The following is a 25,181-nucleotide window of genomic DNA, read 5'->3' on the forward strand; positions in this document are numbered from 1 at the left end:
TCTGAAGAGGGGTATTTCTCTACATGTCGAATTTACCCCAATGACTAATTTCTCATTTCTAAAAGTTCTATTCTTTTTTAATATGTGGGCTCTTTTACAGTACAACTTACTTTTTTGTCCTGTTTGCTGGCCCTTGGTCAATCTGAGAGCACTTCTTTTACAGTCTCTCTCTGCTAATTTTAGGACGTGGAGGTCTCAGAGTGGCTCCAGCTGCTGCTGCGCTAGCGCCGTGGGCGCATCTGCGGTGCTGGGGCGTTAGCTAGGATCTCGAGTGTGGCCTGGGCTGAGGATGTGTCCGCAGATGGTCTTGAATTTGCAGAAGCCAGCAGCTGAACAGAAATTCTCCTTTCCTCGGGGGTTCTGCAGCTCCAGGTGACATCAGCTTAGAGCCTGGTCCTGGTGAGGCCGCTGTCCTGACGGGTACCTGGGGAGGCTCCACGCTGCTGGGCAAGCTGTCCTATTGCCCCCCCCCCCAACCCCCGTCATGGACAGACGCTTCTTCAGCCTTTCATTAAAGGGCAGTTTGCAGGGGTGGTCCTGGTTCATTTCTCTCCCTGTCCATTTTCAATTCTGAAGTCAATTCCAACCCTTGAAGATTTTCCTAACTTTCTTGGGAATAGAGCTCTATATTTAAAAGGACAGTAGATATTTTATGCAGCACTTTCTATCTACTGAGTGCCTATAGCTTTCGGCTCTATGCTGGGGACAAAGCAGTAAGTAAGCGGCCCCCGACCCCTGCCCTCCTGGGGCTTCCCTCCTGCCCCTCTAGGAGTTTGGCACAGGAGTGCTTCCAGGTCAGCTGGTTGCTCTTCGGCCGGCTTTACTTTTTTCTTCCTTTTGGCCATGCCGCACGGCTTGCAGGATCTTAGTTCTCCAACCAAGGATTGAACTTCGGCCCTCAGCAATGAAAGCGCCAAGTCGTAACCACTGGACCACCAGGGAATTCCTCCAGCTTTACTTTTTCTTTTTTTTTAAATAAATTTATTTATTTATTTACTTTTGGCTGCGTTGGGTCTTCGTTGCTGCGCGCGGGCTTTCTCTAGTTGCGGTGAGCGGGGGCTACTCTTCGTTGCGGTGTGCGGGCTTCTCATTGCGGTGGTTTCTCTTGTTGCGGAGCACGGGCTCTAGGCGTGCAGGCTTCAGTGGTTGTGACATGCGGGCTCAGTAGTTGTGGCGCACGGGCTTAGTTGCTCCGCGACATGTGGGGTCTTCCCAGACCAGGGCTCGAACCCATGTCCCCTGCACTGGCAGGCGGATTCTTAACCACTGCACCACCAGGGAAGGCCCAGATTTACTTTTGAGTTACATGCTACTCTGTACATTTAAAATATGAAAAGCCTCCGTATTTTAACACATTTGGTACCAGCCCAAAGCTCTGAATTATTAGATGTTAAAACGAGCACTGAAATCAAGCTGATCTTTTAAGAAAAGCAGACCTATTAATTTAGTTTCTACATATTACACTATTTCGTTTGGTTGTCATCTTAATAATTATATAAACTTTTTATTTTGAACAAATATACAGGCTTCTTCAAGTGTCGTTCGATTAAAAATGTGTTCCTCTGTTTGAACCTCACCTTTGAAGGGTCACAGAAAAGGACCCTTGAAGTCCTATGAGGATGTTCATCTGGGACATTTGATTCACCTACAGCGGCTCCCATGTCATCTGTGGAGGCTGGTCGACGACAGAAACTTCTAGATCCTCCTCATCTACGACACATTTTACTCTTTTCTGGTCTATTTTTGCTAACGGAACATTAAACTCTATGGACAACTAATTGCTCCTTGTCAGGGTGCCATTACTCCATTGTTACAAAAGCCAAAATACAAACAGGCTGTGGCAGAAATTTCCATCCAGGGCCACACAACCGCCACATTCACAGCATTTTCACGCAACACAGAGATCTCCTCCAGAAAACACGTACTTCCCCCTTCATCGCCAAGTTCCCGAAGGTTAGATTCTGAAACCATCCTCCGCCCACTCACCTGAGATTCTGATTAAGACATCGAACGCACTGACCTCGTCCCGTGCAGACCGTTTACGTGAACGGACACCCTCCTCAGTGGCCCCCAGGCTGTGGGCTCGCGTTCGTCTCGACACCACAGCCACCTCCCTGTGTTATTGCTGGGAAGCCCGCAGCCCACACCTGCCCCTACGTGGCGTGTCCCACGCCCATTTACACTGCTAATTTCCTGGCCATCTTCAGAGATAGTGGCTTATAAGTTACTTTCCACACTTAAGGAGACAACTTCACTATCCCGATATACCAAACACAAACAAAAAAGCTTTTCATTGTAGCCACTTACTTATTACACACTGGCAACACTACTTTCTAACTAGGACTCTGTTCCGCCTGCATCCCTGTGACCTCATCTCCCGTGACTTCCATTTTGTTCTGGCCGGTTTTGCTACCCCTTCTTCCCAAAGTGGTTTATCAGGTCAACACCTGCGCACACATACTTGGCATAAACCCCACGTCGTTTTATCGAGGCTGGTATGTCACAGCTGAGGCCGAAGGGATAGCTCGTTGATTAAAGGACAAGAGGAGGGGCTCAGGAGAAGATCTCTGAGATTTCTGACCCAGAAACTCAATCCTCTGGGCACAGGCTCGGTGTCATTTATGTGTGTAATCTGACCAGTGCCCGTGCTCGGCTACTCCTCATTCAGAACTATTTTTAAGGCACCCCACACATTCCAAACCACATACTCCGTACCCTGCTCTCCTTAACAAATGGGAATCTCTCAGCAGATTTGCCGGGAGCCACAGGGAGCAAAGTCAGGGAAGAATCCGGTGCCACGTGAGAATCTCGCTGATATCTACCGAGACGAACGGGCAACAGCAGTAGTGGTCCTTCTGAAGTCTGGTTGCTTTGTTCTCCTCTGAGCAGCTAACTTCTGTGTGGTTGCATTAGTAGGTTAGTGGGTGTTAGCAGGTTGTGACTCCGGCTCTCTCTGGCTGTGACAGTTCTGAGGCTGGGTAGATACACCTTCCCCTCCCCTGAGCTTATCGTGTGCAGTCAGAGGGGCAGACCTCTCACTTCACAGATCTGTTATCTGCTAACACAGTACCCTGGAAGAAGGTAGTTTCTTTCTTTTTCACCCTGTTGTTGTTACCGCTGCTACTGGTACTGCTAGTACTAGTAGTAGTTAAGTCTGGGCGTTTAGCCAAACACCCAAATCTTGTCAAATAAGCACTTAACTTCTTTCCCCTTTCCCCAGACTTGAAAATCCATAAGGCAAGAAACATAGAAAGTACTTCACAGATGGAACTTGAGAAATTGGGACTCAGAAATTTTCTGAACTTCAGCTTAAGTTCAGAAAGTTGTTTCTTCTTTTAAGCCACTGATCCTGGGGCTCCCATCAGTCCCTCCACCACCCACTCCGAGGAGCTAAGGGCCAGGAGCTGAAGGAAATTCACACGTGTACAGGAGTAGTTGGCTATGCAGACAAACCAGGGTCATTTCAAGGACAACGGAAGAGGTAGTAAAGAAAACTGCTAACAAGGGGGAAGGATGGATTCAGAGTTTGGGATTAGCAGATGCAAACTACTACATATAGAATGGATAAACAAGGTCCTACTGTATAGCAAGGGGAACTATATTCAATATCCTGCGATAAACCATAATGGAGAAGACTATGAAAAAGAACATATATAACTGAATCACTTTGCTGTACAGCAGAAATGACACCCATGCCATGTGACGTGTGTCTTTAACCCAGAGCAGCTTCTCTGGCTGGGCCTCCCTGCTACCTGACGGAAGCTTTGTGCACTGTTTCCATTAGAGCCTCACAGGAAAGCAACTGTTGGCAATGAATTCGGTTACATTTTCATTAAAAGGTTTTAAGAGTTCTGCTCCCTAGAACTGTCCACTGTACAATTCTTTAATCCAAAGTAATATTCGAAGACCAAACTGAGCAGTCTGTCGGGGCGATGTCCACCCCAGGGATGCAGCAGCTCCACTGAGTCCAGACCCTACAAGCGATCTCCACGCGGCTCTTCTTATAAAAGGGAAAACTATGGAGCCATCAGAGGGGTCCTAGAATACGTTTCATCTTTTAGAAAGTATTTTAATATACAATGTGTTTGCATCCATAATTGAGTTTTCTCTTCTGTGTGAAATGCCTTGATGAATAAAAAATGAGAACAAAGGATGTTTAACTCCTGAGTAATTCTATTTCCCCTTCTAGAAAACGATGCTCCTGGACCTTGCCTTTCACTTTGAGTTTTTTTACTTCCTCATTAAAATGTATAAAATTAAAGGAAACCAGACGGATGCTTAAAAGAAGAAACATTCCACGGCAAGATAGCTGGCCACACAATTAGTCCCCCGGGGGATCTGCATTTGGAAACACCACCCCCACGGAGACAGAGCTCGGTATGGAGGTGTCCAGGCCCAGTGGGGACCAGGCCCTGTTGTACAGGCAGCACTCCTCACAGGAGGGGTCGGGGTGGGGAGAGGACTGACCAGGCCCGAGGAAACGGTTCTGGACCCAGTTCCACCACCACCGGCTGGGGGGTGGGGAGAATTTGCTGACACTGCATCACACTCTTTCTTCTCATCTGCACAATGAGGGGATTCGTCTGAAGTTCCCTTCTGAGCTACACTGTTCAGTGACCCTAAGTCACATGGCAACAGCTAACTCTGCTAATTGACCTATTACGAAGGTTTAGTTTTCCCACAGCATTGTTTGATTCAACGAAGCATTTCCCTCTGTCCAAAACCACTGCCAGTTTCTGAAGCTCTGCAAAGCACACGTGTCTGGGCAAGCGAGGAGCACGCTCATCACTCCTGCAGGATCCAGCAGGGCCTGGGGGGCGAGGAGCCCTCTGACACTCACCAGAGTGAACCGGACATGGTTACATGGGACATGCCCTGAACGGTGTATCAGAGGGAAGAGGACTCCAGGGACAGGACCAGGGAGCAGCCCGTGGAAAACGAGGAAGGGCCACGGTGGGCAGAGAAAAACGGGCGTCGACACCCCACCTCTGGCCATGGGTTTTGGTGCCAGTACCCTGTGTGCAGGACAGGCCGCAGACGGGCCGGTCGTGGCCTTACGTGTCCTATCATTTGACGTACTCTGATTGACTAGTTTTTGCTCATTTTTACTGTATATTTATAGTTATAAAATAAAATTTATAGTTATAAAATCATACAGGAAAAAAAAGAAAATCGGTACCAGCCACAGGAGCCGCAACACTCCTCGTCCTCTCCCCTGCCTTTTGGGAACTGCTATGATGCCTCAGAGCTGAATGGCAACATCCCCGCTGGGACTGATGAATGAAGACCCTTCATCCCGACCTTTTCTAATGCAGAACATACGGCTCTAACCCTGCAGTAACCTGCCTCAATGGGCAGTACCAGAGCCAGACACTCACTCCTCGGGGCCACCTGTCCTTCTGTACTGGGTTGAATTACTTGCAGGGAAGAGCATTCACCGAGAGGACAACTGCTGCATACAATGGAGTATTTGTGGTGGCTCCAAGCTTTGTGGACATGGGTTGCTATGACAACGGACTGCTGAAGAGCCGCCGGGTCAGGAGAGCATCCCTGATTCTGCCCTACAACTGGAGCACCGGCATGGAAAACGTGGGGCGGGCCCACAAGACGCAGGAGGGACATGCTTCATTTTCAGTCCTGCTTTCCTTACTGCCTGACAAGAAGCCACAGAGCACTCACCAGTCAGTCTCATATGCTTTGCCAGAGAACCCAGCAGAACCAGTGCCCCTGCCCTCACCCTGTATGGACCCCTCAGTTCAGTTGCATGCAATGGATCCTGATTCAGTTAAGTCTCCCCTGGTTCCACATCGCCCCCCGTCCCCGTTCCGTAGGGGCCTCGGACCCAGGTAGGAACCCTCACACCATACACAGCAAAGGAAGGGAAGGAGGATAGGGGGCGTGGCCGCTGGGACCCACCCCTGCTGACCTCCAGGTTGAAGCAGCTCTGGGCTCCGGGCCGGCAGCTCCCCGCGTCCCCGTCGGCTCGACGGTGCAGCTCCCGTGTGGCTCGGAGGTGCAGGGGCCCCCGCTCCTCCCCTCGCTCCTGCCCGGGCTGCCACTCCAGCTGATCTCTCAGTTTGGACTGTTAGGTGCACGGGAGGGATTTGTTTTTTGTTTTTGTTTTAAAATTTTAAACAAAACACAAAGGACAAGAGGGCAGGGTGAGGTGGGGAAGGTAGACAGATGGCTGGAGAACTACGGGATGAGGAAAAGCATGACCAGAGTAACCAACGTAAACACAGCAGCCTCAGAGAGAAAAGAGAACAGAGCCAAGATGAAGCTGAGCAAAATGGCGGGCTGAGAGATTGAAAAGCAAACAGAGAAAGAGGGAGAAGGCGGCAGCACGCTGGTTATGAGGCGCATGCGATGGGGACGCATGAGTCAGACTCGCCCGCAAGCGCACTACCCACGAAGGATACGGAAACAAGGCTCCTGCTGCTTCCTCTCTGCGGTCGCGCGGCGAAAGCCACAGTCCAGGGCGACGCACGCGAGAGCAGTCCTGGGGCTACTCCACTCGCCGCCCGCTGCTCCGGGGGTTCTCTGCCACGCTCCTCGCCCGGCTGGGCTGTGTCGCAGAGGGAGCGGGTGGGCTGGCTGCCTACGGCCTTCAGGGCTGGACTGTCCCTGGGGCAGTGAACCCAGGCAGGGACGCACGCGCTCCCGGGAAGTCCGCTAATTATCCTGACCATGAAGTGCGTTTGTACTGCGTCTTAAACTCCTCTTTGCTTCTTCGTTGGGATGGCTGGTCGTTCGGGACGCCAAAACAAAAAAGAAGGGACAGACTGCGACGATCCTAGCGCTGCCAGCAGGATTAGCCTTGTGTCAAGAGGGAGGAGCTCTTAGCTAAGAGCAGCGGCGGTGCAGTTAAAAATAAGAGGAAAAGGGAGAAAGAAACAAGGCGACAAAAGAGAGCTAAACCAAATCAAACCAAACTGGGGGGGGGGGGGTAAAGAAAAAAAGGAGAAACCCAACCAATAGAAAGGTTTTGGTTGGAACTTGAGGCTTTAGTACAATGCAGGTTTGCGATCATAACCAAGCAGCCGTGAGCAGGATGAGCTGCAGTGCGGCAAGGCCAGCGAGGAGGAGGAGGAGGGAGCAGGGAGGCAGAGCCGGGAGCCCCCTTACCTGCAGGCCCGGGCCCAGCTCCTTCCCCAGGTTCCCGACGGGGGAGTCCCGGGACACGGAGGTCACAGAGGACAGGAAGCTGGAAGACTCGGTGAGGTGGGGCAGAGGGGACAGGCCCTCCCCCAGCCGCTCCACCTGCTCCAGGAAGGCCTGGAGCTCCTTCCTGAAGGCCTTCATCCTCGCATTGAGGGTCCCCAGCAGCTGGGGCTCCTCCTTGGCGCCCTGGACGCCGGCTCCCGACAAGGCCCCACCGCCCTGCAGCGGCATGTCCGTGAAGCCGTCGGTGTCGGTGATGATGCGCTCCACGGTCCGCTCCAGCCGCTCGGCCTCCTGCCTGATGTTCGCCAGGCGCTCCGAGCCCTCCCGAGCGCGGAGCAGCTCTGCCGGGCACTCACCAGCCTCCGACGGCTTCCCGCTGCCGAAGCCCGACGTCTTCTCGAAGGTCTCCTCCGAGTCGCTCTCGCCGCCGATGGGGCCCTCCCGCCGGGGCTGCAGCGCGCGGCCGTCCTCCCCGTCGCTCTCTTTCTTGCCCGCGTCGCTGTCAGCGTCGCTGTCGCGGGGACTTGGGGCGCGCGGGCCCGGGGGCGCGACCGGGTCACAGCGTGGGGCGCCCAACAGCAGCGCCTGGTTCTCATGCTGCAGCGTCAGCACCTTCCCGCTCAGCTCCCTGATCTGCAGCCGCGCCGCTTGGAGCTCCTCCTGCAGGGGCGCTCCGCCGCTCGCGCCCCCCGCCGGCCACGCGGGCTCCGGCCGCGGCTCGAACTTGAACTTGCTCAGCTCGTGGGTCAACTGTCGGTTGTGGTCCTCGATCTCGGAGATGGACCTCCGCAGCAGCTCCGCCTCCTCCTCCACGAACTGCAGGTGCCGGCGCAGCTCTGCGGAGGACTCCAGGGAGTCCCCGAAGGGCGAGGTCGGAACGCCGGGCAGGGGCTCCCGGCCCGCGGCGTCGCGCTCGTGCTGGCCCCGCAGGTCCTCCATCTCCGCCTTGAGACCCCGGTTCTCCACCTCCAGCTCCACGATCTTCCGGCCCAAGATGCTGGCTTCCTCCTCCACCAGCTTCAGCCGCAGCTTCAGCTCGGCCTCCCGAGTGCTGGGCGGCCCGCCGGCCTCCCCCGTGGGGAGCGGGCTGTCCACGTCCCCGTAGAGGGCCTTGTACCTCTGCAGCTCCTGTTCCAGCCCGTCCTTCTCCCGCCCCAGCCTGGCCATCTTCCTGAGCATCAGCGAGCCCTCCTCTTTGGCAAACTGGAGCTGGCACCTCAGGTCGGCGCTGTCATCCTGCCAGGAGAGAACAGCCCAGAGGACGGTTATTTGAAAACACCCAGTGTTCCTGTTTGTGACGATTTCCCTCGCACCTCGCCCCCGACACACGCACACACAAAACACCGATCTTCCCATCAGTGCGTGGAGTCGCTCATTAGAGGGACCACGACAGAGCCAGGGTGAGCCCGGGGTCTTCATGGGGGCACCGGGGACTGCTGGTGGTGGCTTTGTCACAGAACAAAGGAAACCAAACAGTTTGGAAAAACGTGCACATGAAAACCATCACCCAGGAGATGAGTGAATGAGATGAAACCCAGCCCCATCAGCAACGTGGCGACCCCCCCCCCCGCTCCGTTACTTTGTGGGTCCACCCTGACAAGTGAAAGACCCCAGGCCCCTTGCTCAGCCTGGGGCAGGTAGACAGGCCTCTGTGGCCACTTCCACCTGTTGCCACTTACCTCCTACCTCATCAGAGGGGTGGGCCAGCACCTCACAGGTATTAACAGGATGGGGAGGCCAGGTGACCCCAAATCAGAGCCCGGCTTTGCTGGAACCTGAGACACGGCAACCCAACTCTCCTCCTCCCCTGCCTCCCCTCCCCCAACGAATCACAGGGATGGCACGAGGACAAATCATGAGATGATGGGCATGAGGGTGCTTTGGAAGCCTAGGTGCAAAGTACCAAGCTCTGACGGTTAGTATGAAATGGTTACTGCAAACCTAAGCCCGGGTGACTCGCACCCTCCTCTCCCCACGCGAACTTGACTTTGGTTACGTTCTGCGCCTTTAGTGGCTGTAACACAGCACGAAATTAAACTCAGAAACCCAAGGCCAGGTGTTAAGTGGTTTAAAACCTGAGAAGTGGTGGTCATCGGGATCCCAGAGGATTCTGGAGGGTCACCGGAGCAGGCTCGCGGCTACTAAAAGCCCACACTGCTCGGCTGAGGTCAAGAAGGCAGTTTCTGGAGCAACTGGAAAGTGGCCTCTGCCTGCGCAGCGCAGGTCTCAACGCCCTGAAGCTGCGTGAAAACTCTTCATATTCAGTGGCTGGCAACAGTGACCGATTTCACGAATCATTCCTCTGGGATTGGCTACCAAGTTTCAAAAGGCTGTCATGGGGGCAAAGGCTTAGGCAAAGGCTCCCCCTGCCACGCAAACTCAGTGATGCGCTGGGTGGCGGTCACACTCCATCAACCCAGGGGAGGGAGAGTCGTCATCTCCACGTCAAGTCAGCCCCCCCGGGGGAGGATGACTCTTCCAGATCACTTGTGTGCAAACAGGCCCGCAGGGCTGACGCAGCCTCATCCTCAGAGAACATGGCTCATTCTCTGCCCTGTTCTTGTCGCTCGCTTACCATTGGGCAGAAAGACATAGAAACGCCTCCCCGGGTGCCCACACCTTTCCTCCTCCTTCCACCCCTAGACCCCTCCTGCCCGAGCCACAAACCCATAGAAGGAAAGAAAAGCAGAGTGACAGGTAAGATTCAAAGAAAAATCACAGGCCAGCTGTGAGCCAGAACCACACGGAAAGCAGCCCTGGTGCTGCCCGCACACCCTCTGAGGGACTATCTCTCACGCCACCTCTCGGCAGAGGGCCTACCGGTCCTGCTCCTTCTGTCCACGGCACCAGGGGCTGAGCGCAGAGCCCTGGGGAACCAGCCCCTTTTGTCCAAAGCAGAGCCCTCAATCAAGGTCGTTGTGAAGGTCAAAAGGAACAGCATATAGCTGACTAGTTTGTATGTAGCCCATCTCCACACTCGAGCACGCTGAAGCCAACCTTCTGCTTTGTCTGAAACTCAATTAATTTGGGGAAAAGGAGCCAGTAATTCTGGTTTTTTTTTTTTTTTTTTTTCCTGTTCGCACATCAGGAGAGTTATATATAAATGTCACTGGGAGGAGAGCATGGTCTCCATGATCTAAGAACTTATCACATTAAGGATCTGGGTTGTTTTTGGTTAGGCAGACATAACAAGGGTGTCTGTGACCTGCTCAATGGAGCAAGATGGGTTATCACTGCTGGGGTAATGATATATATATATTTTAAAGGGCCTACCTAGAATACGCGGGCTGTAAAAGACGTACTATATTTAATCCTAAGGGGAAAAGCATACTTATTTGTTGATTCATTCATTCCTTCGGTAAATACTGAATACCTACTATGTACCAGAAATTGGCATGTTAAACAACCCAGTTTCTTAGAACTTTTGAGAGTAGATCAAAAGCATCTTTTCAATTTTTGGTAAACATAGATTTGTAGGAAATCTATTGTATCCAAATACACAGAGAGGTCTTTGTTGTCACAGGAAGGAATGGAGTTTGAATCAACTAAAATACATATTAATGGAGATAGATTGTCACTACTTTGTAAATGAATCAGTTTGGAGGTGACAAGTCTGGCATAGGAAGACCCTTAGCCCCATCATTAACTTGATAGCCAGTGTTTGTACTGTGTCCAAAATCACCTAAACGATCCTATCTCCCCGGAAGCACAGAAATTCAACTTCGTGCCTGGGGACAGACGTGGAGATCAGAGAGGAGAATGTTGCCAGCCACAAGGGAACTCCACCTCCAGCCCAGGACTCAAGCCTGGGCGGACCCAGGGATGGGCAGGGCCCCAGCCGTGACAAGTGTCCTGACCCTACTTCCCTGGAAACTCACAACTGGTGAGGCCTTGAGACGGTGGAGGCCAAGGGGCAGAGTCACCTGCACAGTTCAGGATGCTTTTGTCTCAAACCAAGATCAGAGGGTCTCAGGCCATCTCTCCTGAGAGTTTCCCCCAAAAGTTGAACTGAGAAATCGGGGTAGGCACACGAGAGGCACATGGAGACTGGGCCTTCCCCAAGGGTTCTGTACTTGGTTGTAAGTACTCATCTGCACCCCCCTCATACAGGTAAAAAAAAAACCCCAGAGAGCCCTCAAATTGTCTTGATTTCTAGAAACCTCACACCATCCGCCCCCACCCCCTCTCTGCCATTCCCCACAGTCTGATTATAAATTACAACCATCCTTCTCTGTCTCCTTGAACTTAAACCCAGGTCAGGTAAAGAAACAAGATTCTATGATAGGGCTTCCCTGGTGGCACAGTCGTTAAGAATCCACCTGCCAATGAAGAGGACACGGGTTCGAGCCCTGGTCCAAGAAGATCCCACATGCCGTGAAGCAACTAAGCCCGTGTGCCACAACTACTGAGCCTGGGCTCTAGAGCCCGCAAGCCACAACTACTGAAGCCCGTGCACCTAGAGCCCGTGCTCCACAAGAGAAGCCATCGCAATGAGAAGCCTGCTTGCCGCAACTAGAGAAAGCCCGCTTGCAGCAACAAAGACCAACACAGCCAAAAATAAAATAAATTTTTTTAAAAAAGATTCTATGATATACCCTAGTGAGCGTCCAATTCATAGATTACCTGAGGATTGGTCAAATATCCCCAAAGCCTTCCTGTTCCTTAAAGAAACTACCCACATACGAGAAATTCTAATAGAGGATTAAAGCATGCTTCATTTCTATGCAACACCCATGCATTACTGGGCCTGACTAAACCATGACTAATGCAGTTTTTGACGGAAAGGCCATCTCTGAAGCCAAGGGAGTGTGTGGCTTTAACAAAGGGATCAGACTTCCTCACTCAGTGGAGGCGGCTGGAGCAGTGTTTTGGGGACTGGGTGTGTGGGGAGCTGGGCTCAGCCTATTCTGGGGCGGGAAGCCAAGTCCTTCTAATAAGATGGGGAATCACAGCCTCAGCTAAAGCAGCATGGGCTGGATACCCATCTTATCTTGTAACTGAAGACTTTCTAAAACTCAGCCAAGACTCCAGGGGAGGGGTCTAGGCTGATCTCAGGCTCTGGTTTCAGGAGATGGTCCGATAGCTCCAGGAATGCAGCGTGAAAGCAGGTCCAGTAACCTTCCCACGTGACTCACCTGGTGCAGGCAGAGAAGGCAAGCAGGGCATGGAGGGGAGGACACACACAGGGCCACCGCCGCCACCACCAGCGGAAAGGCCTTGACAAGCGACAGAAATATATCGCTACGGGTATATATTCTTAGGCTTGCAAGTCTGCCGTCTGGCCAGCCCCCCAGCGCTGACTGCGCGTGCGCCTACCTTGCGCCGGGGCGCCAGTTTCCTCTGAGTTCTGGCTGCGGACCTGCAGTTCCCAAGGCGCTCCGTTCCACCGCTCTGCCAGACAGAAACTCCTTGCTCAACGATCCCGCAGGCTGGGCACTTAACCTGCTCCCGAGCCCGGGTCTCCCCTCTCCTGTCCCCAGCCTGACTGACCCTCGGGTGAGTACACTGCACGCTGTCCATCCCGCGATGGGTAGAGGCGACCCTTTTAAAGAGAAGCTCTTCCCTGGTCAGGAGCCAGTACGTTGAAACAGACTCAAAGCCCAAGGGGGTTGAAGCTCCCAGTAGTGGGGACGACAGATTTTAATGTCGCCCTTCTTAGCGGATTCCAAAGGGAGATTTGGGGAGCAGAGACGTGGAGAACAGTTAACCTCTGGCATTCCTCCAGCTCACGCAGCCAGGCCCTCCGTGAAGGCTGCTCTGGGGATGGGGGACTTTGGAGAGGGGAGAAAGCAAAGGGAATCAGGTGTGGGATTCACAGGGAGGCCGGCCCCGGGCCTCGGAGCTCGTAGTTTCCTGGACTTACTGCATTTCTCTAATTAGTCCTCACTCTGAGAGCTCAGGAAGCTGACACCCCAATGATGCCTTGTTCTCGCCAACACCTAATACTAGCAGCAGTTTTGTTTTTTTTTAAAAGAAGGAATCCAGCAAAGCGAGTGTTCAGAAAAGCTAAGGAAGTTCTGAAGGCCACGTGCCATGTGCACAGAAAGGGCCCCACTCTTACCACCTTAGAGAGAACACCTTGTTTTCAATTAGGACAATTTAAGACACCCTTCAGTTTGTGCATTAAAAAAAAAAACCAACACTCAAAACAATGCTGTACGGATGACCCGACACAACGGCAGCTGTGCTTTTACTGCTTTACTGTGTGAATGTCTTCGAGGCCAGAACACCTGCCACCAGCTGTGAGCATATGAGAGCCCTGCCTGAACGGCATGCAATCATGCTGCTCAGGAAGCCGGTTTGCTCTCCTCCTTCTTGAAGAAACCACCAGCTGATCGGTGCGAGAAACAAAAGAGCTGTTGGTTTGGGAAGACAGTTTTCACCCCACAGAGGCTTTGGATGAGTCCAGATGTTGGGGCAGCTCATGTTTCTCTGACGATATTGAAGGTGACACTAACACTTGAGAAAATTCAAAATGAGGAGACGTCGTAACATGAGAGCGGAACGCTGCTTACCTGAGTGAAGGCTTTCTTTTCTTTGTACATTTCCCGGCTGCCTCTTCTCTTCAGGGAACTCTGAAATAGATCCAGGTGACATTCTGTTACGGAGGAGGGGGGGTCACACGGGGGAGCCGGCACTAGGTGGCAGGTCCCCACTGGGAGGGGACACACACAGTGGACGGAGGCTCTTTTTGTCACTGGAATCAAGAAACAAACTAGAGTCAACAATATAAAGGCAGTCGGGGGAATTCCCTAGTGGTCCAGTGGTTAGGACTCCGAGCTTTCACTGCCGTGGCCTGGGTTCAATCCCTGGTCAGGGAACTAAGATCCCACAAGCCACGCGGCACAGCCAAAGAAGTATGTAAATATAAATATAAAAGAATACAATACAATACAATACAGTAAAGGGAGCTGGGTGAGCTCAGGGAGGCCTTCGCATCCTGAGAGGCTTTAAGTCCTGATTATTGGATTTGGGGTTTTCCCCAATCCTTCAGTTTCATGAAGGAGGGAGTCTTGGGTCATTGTGACTGTGGAGGGGAGACGGGAAAAGGAAAAGGGTAGGAAGTTTTGGGTAGAAGATATGTAATGTTTCTGGAGCTGCCTTACCTTCCGAATTATGTTTTGTTTGGGCTAATATCAAAATGAATTACCATTTCCTGAGTACCTGTGGTCAGCAGTGAGGTGAAAAGTGGTCGGAGGGAGAGACGGTGGCCCTTGTTTACGGAGAATCCAGGTTGCGACATTCTCCACGACCCCACGCCAATTCCTGATTAAACATACCTCTTAGGTCTTAGCGAGTTCATCATTTCTTCATGTGGGAAGCGGCCAGGCTGGGTCCCCGCCTAGTTTTACATGCGTTACAGCGCACCTTTGCCTGCTATGGGCAAGAAGTGTGTCTGAAGTAAATCAAAAGGCCAAGGGATGCCTGAGACAGGAGCACAGGGAGGCAAGGCAGTTCCCGCTCACGCCAAGTGCGGAGCCAGAAAGAACGGCTGGAAGGAGAGCCAGAAGCTCTGAAGGGAAGACAAAGGAACCTGAAACCCGAAAGGATGGGTGTCATCACAGCACAAGTTACAAGAAAGCAATTTGGAAAGTTACGAGACTCCCCCCACGGCCAGCTTCACCTGAATGAGGGGGACCGGGGTCCCCTGGGAGCTGACCCAGAGAGGGGCAGTGCCCTCTCTGCTTTGTACCTTTGCTGCACCCCGCACACCGCCCAGCCTGGGAAGGAGGCTCTCCTGCAAGTCGCCTCCGTGACATCAGATCTCAACGTTAATTCACTCAGTTCTGTGTGCATTACAGTGTCTCGATGTCAGAAGGTTAGACCGTGCCATTTACTGGATGAATTTCAGGGTTAAGAAACAACTGAAATTCTAGCTGCCCCTGAGCCTCTCGGAGGCTGGAGGCCTGGGGAGAAAGGTAACTGAGATAAGGGATGAGAAAGTAGAGAGTCAGCACGGGGTGTGGGCGCCCCCCGGCCAGCCAAGGGGGGTGGAGGCTTGTCCCTAAAACCCCAGCTGCAGAAGTGGCTTTCTTTCCTTTAGCTTTTTCTGTAAAAGCAGGGTCAGACTACAAAGAGAATCACCATCTCCTCCAACAGGTGACGTTGAGCCTGTCTTAAGAAGAGCTTGAGTTTTTGTACCCATTGTAAGTAGGTTTTCCAAGATTCTTCACGCTGCAGTGAAGGAGTTTCTTTGATCTGAATGAGCCGAGTGAGATGAACGCTTCCGACTATAGAGAAGAGTTACGATAAAGCATCAGGGAGAGCGGCTGTTCCCGAGGCTTCAGCCTGAGGGGTTTAATTCTGGGACTGTGGTCGCAACCAGGGCCCACAGTGACTGCAGCAAGCCAGCCTTCTGCAAGCCGCCCTCCCGCATCACATCTTCCAAGAAACGGAAAACAGATTCTGCACTTGCTGAAAGAAAACTGTCTGGAAGCCAGAGGAAAGCTAGAAGTGGAGACAGAAGTTTCTGAAAATCTATGCAGAATCACAGTTGCTGCGTTTCGGTGCTGGAGGAAGGGGCGCTTTCTGGGGGAGCTCCCGCTGGAGGGGCCCGGGCACAGATTCCTCTGACCCGCCCGGGTGTCTTTTTCCCTTGCCCTGCCCTGAGCAGAACTGCCCAAGTCCTGTGATCCATCTAGCGAATCAGGGAACAGGCAGGAGTTTGTGGGACCCCCAACATAGATCTCAGCCACAGTGGCAACTACAACAAAAAACACTGCAAGGATTGAGATTAACCAGCAATTAAGAAAGCATAAAACTTTGCTGATGGACATAAATGAATGCTAGATGTTGTCTGATGGGAAGACCTATGTTACAAAGATGTCACGTTTTCCCCGAATAATTTTATAAGTCATTTTAACCAAACTCCTCTCTGTCTCCATATATACATAGTGCAACATATATACACACAAATAGCATGTGTGTGTGTGAGTATGTATACATACACACACAAATACTTTTTGTGTATCTGTAAGGGAGATAAGAGGATGGAAGGACTTGACAGAAAGATTAAAAATTCAACTAGATCAGGGATAGGCCAGCTTTGGCCGTCAGCACCAATGAACCCACAGCCTCTTCTGTGACTAAGTTATACTGGAGCACAGCCTCATCTATGGATCAGAAAAAACCAGATCTATACCATGTATTTTAAAAAATTCCAGATGATTTAAAAATCTAAATGTAGAAATCACACACACACAAAATCCCAGAAAGAAAGAGATGAATTTCTATTTGTTCTGGGGGCATGAACTTTATAAACACAAGAAACAAAAGCTGAAACATCCAAGGAAAAGATAGAGTGGATTTATAAATTAAAATGTTTTTATATTATCAAAATAAACCACTTACAGTATTAAAAAGCAAATGATAAAATGGAAAAAAAGATTTTTCAAACACAAGACAGACAAAAGAATACTATTCGGCAAAAGCAATAAAACCATCTTAATAAGAAAATAAACAAATGGCCAATAAACACGATGACTAGTAATTAAAACAACAAGGTATCGTCTCTCACTTCGAGATTTATGGACCAAAAGAAGCATGACGTCCAGTGTTAGCAAGTATCCCCAGAGGCCGCCCCCCCCCCCGACCGATCCGCGAGTCAGGGGCCGGCGAGGGGTCCTATAGCACTTCCAGTGGGCAGCTCAGCCTGACAAGTGCATATATCGTCAGCCAGGAACCCCACCTCTGGGAGCGCACCCTAAGGAAAAACGCAGAGATCTGTGTGAAGATTTGAATGAATCAAGAGTGCTCGTGACAGTACCTTTTATAATAGTAAATGAATACCGTGTAGGTTGTTAAAATGAGGTTTTTGAAGGATACTTAAAGATGCCAGAAATATAATACATTAGAAGGAAGATGCAGATGACAAACACCATGTATTTTGTGACTTCACTTTATATCTAATAAGTTATAAGTATGCCTACGGGGAAGGGGGGTGGGATGAATTGGGAGATGGGGATCTACGTATATACACTACTGATACTATGTATAAAATAACTAATAAGAACCTACTGTACAGCACAGGGAACTCTACTCAATGCTCTGTGTTGACCTAAATGAGAAAGAAATCCAAAAAAGAGGGGATATATGTGTATGTAGAACTGATTCACTTTGCTGTACAGCAGAAACTAACAACACTGTAAAGCAACTCTACTCCAATAAAATTTTTTTAAAAGTATGCATATGCATTACATGTGTATGTGAGAAAAGTAAACTAGAGAAATGTATATCAGAATGTTAATAGCGATCCTCTTCGGATGATAGAATTATGAGTGAGTCAATAATTTTCTTTTTTGGGGCTTTTCAAAGTCTCCAAATTATCTACAGTGAACACTATTTCCTTTGCAATTAAAAAAACACAAAAAACAGGAAATTAGAATCCGTTTGTAAAGAGGTCAGAGAAAAGAGGCTATCGCTGATGTCCTACGTAGGGTTTCAGTAGCGCTTCATTAGAAGTTATCTGCCAACTTTTGGGTCTCTTTCCATAAGATGATATTGTTTTTATTAGTCTGGTCCTTGAGGTATGACTGGTACATATACGGTTGGTGAAAAAGACCAGGAAGCCCCCCGAGGATAGCAGGAACCGGCCAGGTACTCCACGGCACTGCAGGCAGGTGCCAAGCCGTCCTGAGCCCCCGGCCGGGGTGCAGGCCCCTCTGCGCTTGCGCCTCGAGTCTCGCCCAGGCAGGGATCTGTGCTCTGGGTGCACTGGCTGGGGACCCTGGGTACAGAAGGAGTTGTATGAGCATCATGGCCGGTTCACCCCTCTGGATGACTCAGATCCAGTGGAGTGTATCTACCAAGAAACAGTAAGGAAAGGGGTGAATGCTGACTATCAAATAAACACAACCCAGAAGGGCGGCTCCCCTGTGATTCGGTCCACTCTTCCGTTTTAGTCTGGCCAACTGCCAACAAATCAACTCTCAATTCCTACTGAGAAGGGAAAAAAATTGAGTTTGAATCCAAACTGAATCCATCTACGCTGATGCGTTTGCTGAGTACCGAACGTGATTAAATAAAACATGAAGTTAGGCAATTTGGACTTGAATGTCAATTCTTAACGCTTCCTACTTTAAGTGAGCCAGTTTCTTCCAAGCGATTTCAGAAAAACTAACAAGCTCTCAATTGCTACAACGTTTCAGAGACAGGCTTTGGGCTTAAAATTTAGATTGGGAGTAAAAGGAGGCAGATGGCCCGCACTTGCCACACCTAGAGAAGGCCCTCACACAGAAACGAAGACCCAACACAGCCAAAAATTAATTAATTTTTTAAAAAAGGAGGCAGATGAAATTTAGAATGCTGTAAATCATGAGTCAGTATGGGAAGAGTAGGGATGGAAGCAGAAGATTCCAGAATTCTTAGATTCTTATTATTTAGAAAGTTGTTTGGATATGGGGGGCTGGTTTGCAGCACACAGTTATACCATCAGAATAAGAAAATGAAGGTGCCTAGATCTTCTTCCTTTTAGGAGGACATTATCAGGGTTCATTTCTCCCACATTACAGTTCTCGTTATGTTAAGAGATGCGAAGGAAAGGGATTACCAGGTTCTCCTCCAGCCGGAAGCACGAGGTCCCAGCTGGCAGACGTTCCCTTCCCTCTCGTCTTCTCCACTGGCCCCTAAACATCTCCCAGGGAGACTGGTTCCCTTCACTCTGCTGAAGTCAGCTGCACCACAGTTACACCGCTGGCTCCAATACACAAAAGCCCCTGGGATTCTGGGGAAAACCCTCCAAGGCCGCAGTGGGAAGGACACCTTTCTCCTCGGCCTGCCTGGGAGGATAGTTACGATGTTAACAACTGCCTCTTGTTGGATTGCTTATTCGTGTCAGGCCGGATGAACTCTCTCCATACATGTAACCTAATTTACTTCTCACAGAGCCCCGAGATATATGATGTATAAGCTATGCTCTTATCACTGGTTAACAGACAAGAAGACACAGAAGTCAGGTCATGTTTCAAGGTCCCCCAACTTGGAGGTGGGGCACCAGCCTGACCCTGACTCCTAGCCCTCTGACCCACAGAGCCACGCTCCAGGCCCAACAGCCCAATCTCCCCATTTGGTCTGGTTTTCTTTTTGTCTTCTTGAGGCTTCTGAGACCCAAATGGCTGGGGTTTTTCATCCAACTAGTCTCTCCTTTCTTTAGCAAAAGAGCACTAAGGACTATTACAGGAATGGTTGCAAACTGCTCAACTCACGAGGTACCTCGAAGCAGTGAAATATTTGCTGGCGCTCTTGATTTCCAAAGGATCTGAGGCTGCAGACAGCAAAAGTCCTTACTTGGAAAAGACAGAAAACTCATTATCAGAGGACAAAATACCACAAAGTAAATGAGGAGGAGAGGAGGAAAGTTATACTGAGCCGCTTCGGCAGAAGAAAGGTACAGCTGGTGGGGACCCCTCAGCCACGACGCAGAGGGGGAGGCCAGGGGAGCAGCTGCCCAGCCACACGCCACACCATCCAGGGCCGTGAGGCCCGCTCGGATGGATGGGGACCGCCAGCACACCCAGCCTATCAGACACCACTTTCTCCTGGGAGAAGAAAGGACACGATGATAAAAATGACAAGTCACAGGGCTTCCCTGGTGGCGCAGTGGTTGAGAGTCCGCCTGCCGATGCAGGGGACGCGGGTTCGTGCCCCAGTCCGGGAAGATCCCACATGCCGCGGAGCAGCTGGGCCCGTGAGCCATGGCCGCTGAGCCTGCGCGTCCGGAGCCTGTGCTCCGCAACGGGAGAGGCCACAACAGTGAGAGGCCCACGTACTGCAAAAAAAAAAAAAAAAAAAGACAAGTCGCTGCTCACGCAAATTTGGGGACTGTGACACATACATGATTTGTAATAGGGCTGGTGGATTCATTTTAAACCTTAGAGACACGTGTCTGGAGGCCTAGTAATAAGACAATTGTTGGTTAAACCATGTCACAGCACAGTACTCTCAACCAGACATCACAAAATAGAGACGGTAAAGTAAAACTACAAATTATCATTAATACGTGAAAAGAAACATGAAAAATCATGACTACTGAAGACCAAAATGATGATTACAGCAAAAACAAAGTGTCCGTTCCCCAGATTATAGGAATCTCAGCTCTCGTTGTGCACATACACATGTAGGCACTCAGCCACACCACCAAGCATTACATGAAATACTGAATTAGAATCCACATTTCAGAAGCCTGACTCACTTAGTAGGTGATCAGTAAGGCCCTTGGGCATTCACGGAGGCTGCAAATCTATAGAAATGTTTCCCATTTGCCTATCAGAACTGAAGAGAAAGCTCGTGTATTTTTTTTTTTTTTTTTTTTTTGCGGTACGCGTGCCTCTCACTGCTGTGGCCTCTCCCACCGCGGAGAACAAGCTCCGGGCCCAGCCGCTCCGCAGCATGTGGGATCCTCCCGGACCAGGGCACGAACCCGTGTCCCCTGCATTGGCAGGCGGGCTCCCAACCACTGCACCACCAGGGAAGCCCAAGCTCGTGTATTTTTAAAAATAATCTGTTCCTGGCTCCCACTGGTCTACTGGAAAGAAATCTACTCGCCCGTCCTTCAAGACAGGCCAACTATTTCCTATTCTGATGAAATACAGAAGTTAGAAGTACTTTGAAAAACAAAACCAAAAAATACAAATAAATGATATATTCAAGTGTTGCCCCCTTTTCAGAGAACATTCATCACTGATTTTTCTTTTCAGGTGCATGACACATGAGAAAATACTTGGCACTCGAAAAGAGCATAGGGAACAGTTCTGATTTACTTACGATTCTATTTCACAATAATCTGCCATTGCACCCTGTGGACCTTCTAATGTGACTTGAGCATTGTTCTAAATCACAGACCTCACTGTTGTACTATTACAGTGTATGCACATATTTGTCAAAACTCAGGGAATATAAACTTAAGATGTGTGCATTCACTATACGTAAATTAACTCAAAAAAAGTATCAGCAAAAATTAAGCTCCATAAAAAAAAAAAAAATAAAAAAAAAAAAAAAAAAAAAAAATTAAGCTCCAGTTAACAACGTGTATTGAGGGAAAAGTGGTGTCTACATTTTCAAATGCATCAAAAAAATAATATGGGTTAATAGATGAATGAAGATATTTGATAAACAAATACAGTAAAATGCTGAGGTAGAATACAGGTGGTGACTATACAGGTGCTCACTAGAAAATTCCTTAAACTTTATGTTTGAAAACTTTCATAATATTCAGAAGAAAAACATGCACGTTTCCAATTTCACTGAAAACAGTTAATATAATATTGCATCGCCATTATAAATGATTACTAAAACATTTTAATGACGTGAGAAATTTCCCACAAAATGCCAACCTTTGAAACGCAGGATGAAAAACAAATTTAATATAATCTCATCAAGATTAAATATTTTTGTCTTTGAAATGTTTAGAAGCAAATATTACACTAAGATGCTAACAGGTCTTATCAATGGGCAGTAGAATTATGAATGACTTCATGTTTTTCTTCATAGATTTAAAAAATTTCTCTGAAAGAGCCAAAATTCATATGCTATTTTTTTGGATCAGAAAAGATGTTATATTTCGGAAACAACAGAATTGACTCGTGATGCAAGCACCCGGCTACACCGAATGCTGCAGTGGACAGATCTGATGGACCGAGAGCCCTGAAGCCAGGTAGAAACTAACAGGAAATGAAACTGGAGGATTAGTCCCCCGGGGAAGGATTAGCACTGTGCTGCTGGGGATTATCAAATGCATCTTTGCACAAAGGACAAGGAAGGGCCTAATGGACATTTGGGGAGGGCAGATGGCTCAGATTCTAATTGCCCTCCCGGGCTGATGGCTTCCTCTCCAAGAGGCTCCCCCGCAGACCGAGGCCGACGTGCTGACCCACGTCTGCCCGGAAGCCCTGTTGTCTGGAGCCATCACTCAGCCCCGTGGATCACCCACCAAAAGGCTCTGAAATCTCCAAGTGTCCCTCCTAGGGCTCTGCACAAAGCCAGTCCCGCCCCTTGGGTACATCTTCAGCGATTCTCATCTCCAAGCTGTGGCTACCTGGATTCCCAACTCTGACACCAAGCACACGCTCCACGCGATTTAAGGGCAGTGGGGATGCCTGCACCGTGATTTCACGAGGGAGCAAAGGCTCTCCGTATTCTCCATGAGCCTCCAGCACCTTCAGGGAACTACAGATGATTCAATCAGCCAAGACCAGGCCCTGACCTGCGGGAAGAGGGCTATCGCAGTGTGAGAATAGCCCTGGACGCCTGAGGGCTGCTGGGGCCATGGACGGGCCGCCAGCCCAGCCTGCTGAGCTGGGCCAGCAGCGAGCACTGGGGGGAGAAAAGTGCTCCCAGGGGGATGTAACCCCGGGCTCAGGACAGGCCAGAGAAGCAGAGGGAGGGCGGCCCTGCTCCCCCTGCCCAGCGGGACCCAGCCTTGTCCCTGGACGGCCCCAGGCAAGGCTAGAGCTATGCGGCTAGGAGCAGGCCTCCTGTGGAAGAATAAAAACAGCCCTGGTTCAGGTGATTAAAAGCAAAGAAGCCAGGTTTACTGTCTAGGTGGTGCTGTCTCTTGTGAACACAGGCTATGAGGCCGGCCGCCCCAAACCACACATATTTCTGCCAGCAGATGACAGCACAGAACTTCCCAGTGTTTACAAGCCCGATTGGCTGCCAGACCAGGTGTTTCCACTGCAGCCCCTCAACCGCCAGAGCAGGGTGGCCAAGGTCAGAGCCGCCATCTCCTGCAAGTCCCCCCCTCGGCCCGCCAGGCCCCAGGCTCTGACTCGGCGACCACGTCAGAGAGCCCCAGGAGCTGTCCTGCAGCCCAGCGGCACTCCCTGCGGGGAGCTCTCCTCTCCCGCAAAGAGCCCCGACAGCTCGTGTCTTGCCGAGGATGGAACATCGTGGACGAGACTCTCTGGGAATGATGGAGGTGGCCTGAGGTATCACTCCACGGCGTGGCACTGGGGACACGCAGGGCTGCAGGCCTGATGCCATCTTGTGTGTGGCATCCGCTTTGTGCTGTTGCAACCACTGCAGTCTAGCTGCTTGTCTTCTAAATGACCCCAAACCTATAACCCGCTTCTCCCATGAAAAGCCACTCAGAGAAAATCCAGATGTTGTTAGATGTTTACACGTAAGTCATCAAAACAGAGATGACCTCATCTAGGTATAGGAAAGACCGTTCTTTATTCGCGGAGCATCTTACGACAACGGCTCCTCCCTGGCTGCCTGTAGACCCATTTGTGCAACAAGCCTGGCTCTAATGGTTTCTGAATTGACAGAGGAAAGGACTTGATCAGGAAGTACCATCTGCCTGAGAGCTTGGTCCTGCCTCCTCCCTGGACGCAGCTCCCGTGGCCGTTCCTGCTGGGACAGGCTGCTCACCCCTGACAAGCCTGCGTACCTGTCCTGCGCCATCGCCTGCCCAGAGATGAGGGCAGATGTGCCAGGTCCTTCCAACCTCTAGATTCTCTGATTCTGCCGTTCAGCAAAACCACTCCCACCCAAAGCAGACTGGGCTGGGGGAGGGTGACACGGGCCTGGAACCGCACAGGTGTTGGCACCGCACCAGGATGGAGAGCGGGGCTCGTGGTCCCCCAGGACCAGGAGAAAACCGAGGCTTGAAAGGTTGCCGAATGCGCCCAGGACATCGGGAGGTGGGGGGGGGAGGCGGGAGTCTCAGCTCCGCCTGGGGTGCTTGGCTGGACGCGACCACCACAGCTGCCTCTGGAGGGCAGGAACCAGGCCACGGAGAGCTCGGAGTTGAGGGTCTCTGCTCTGCCCACGCAGTTTACATAAAAAGGAAATTCTGATAGGCGGATGAACCTTGAAAACATTACACCAGGTGAAATGAGCCAGACAAAAAAAGGGCAAACATTGTACGAGTCCACGTATATGAGATACCTAGATTAGGCAAATTCATAGAGATGGAAAGTAGAATAGAGGCTCGCAGGGGCTGGGTGGGAGGATGAAGGGGCAGGGGAGGGCGCGGCTACTACTTAATGGGTACAAAGCTGCTGTTGGGATGATGAACGAGTTCTGAAAATAGTGATGATGGCTGCACAACGCTGTGAACGTATTTAATGCCACTGAACTATACACTTAGAGGATTAAAATTGTAAACGTGATGTTACGTATATTTGACCACAATAAAAAAAACTAATTATGTCCAAAATTAAGAGCCATGACAAAGCACTCCAAACAAAACTCTATGGATTGCTATAGCTTCCATTTTGGGTGTCCCTGTAAGGTCCCTTGACTGATTTCACGTTCCATGTGTACAGTACTATACATTCTTTTTCTCCTTTTATGGCCAAGAAGCTAAGATTAGCCAGTACTGTTTTTAACCTGTAAAATATACATTCAGATGGACTCAAACTGTTTATAAATGTTTTGAAGGCAGCTTTTAAACTGTGACCTAAGCCTTAGCAAGCTTTTTCTCCAAGAGACTTATTTTTTTTAAACAATGGCACACATTAAAAAATGTTTATTATATCTTGAAGGGTAGTTTCTCCTCTACTGATGTTTCAAGCCACTATATTTTAATCAACTATTACTATTACACGCATGGTTTCTTCATAAGAAGTCAATACCTTCTCCCAAGGATCGTAATTTATTTGTAGAAAAAGAAAATCTAAAATTTACCAGAGAATACTAGTGGTAGAAATTTTACTTGTTTTCACAAGAGTTCAAAATCCTAACACTCAGTAGAAGCAAACCAGGAGGAGTACCTCCTACAATATTTTATATTTGCTTCTTATACATACACACACACACACACACACACACACATATTTTGCTTCTTATGGAAATAGAGGAAGAAAAAAATGAAAGGGGTTAAGGAAGTTGGAAAGAAGAAAGGGAAGTGAATCCAAGCGTTATGTTCTAGCTCCAGACAGAGCTCTGGCTGACGTGGACCTTGGCCTCAGGGTCAACCGATACGTTGAGATAATGACCCAGCTTTCTGATGGGGGAGTCAGGCAAACCTGATGAGGTGACAATACACCCACTGGAGGGTCGTCATCAATGTATTG

The 25,181-nt window shown here is 50.1% G+C and overlaps 1 protein-coding gene across 2 annotated transcripts in view; it reads right to left on the bottom strand.

The window, feature by feature from the left end:
- Positions 1 to 25,181, bottom strand: part of MTCL1 (microtubule crosslinking factor 1) — a 123,647-nt gene that overhangs the window by 39,011 nt on the left and 59,455 nt on the right. For both annotated transcript variants that reach the window (XM_060028685.1, XM_060028684.1), the window contains exons 4-6: positions 13,680 to 13,739; positions 7,126 to 8,400; positions 5,927 to 6,082 (exon numbers count right to left, since the gene is read on the bottom strand). In XM_060028685.1, the coding sequence (XP_059884668.1) occupies positions 5,927 to 6,082; positions 7,126 to 8,400; positions 13,680 to 13,739 (1,491 nt within the window). The remainder of the gene's footprint in view (positions 1 to 5,926; positions 6,083 to 7,125; positions 8,401 to 13,679; positions 13,740 to 25,181) is intronic.

This window comes from Delphinus delphis, chromosome 13 (genome assembly GCF_949987515.2).
Source record: "Delphinus delphis chromosome 13, mDelDel1.2, whole genome shotgun sequence".
NCBI lineage: Eukaryota > Metazoa > Chordata > Mammalia > Artiodactyla > Delphinidae > Delphinus > Delphinus delphis.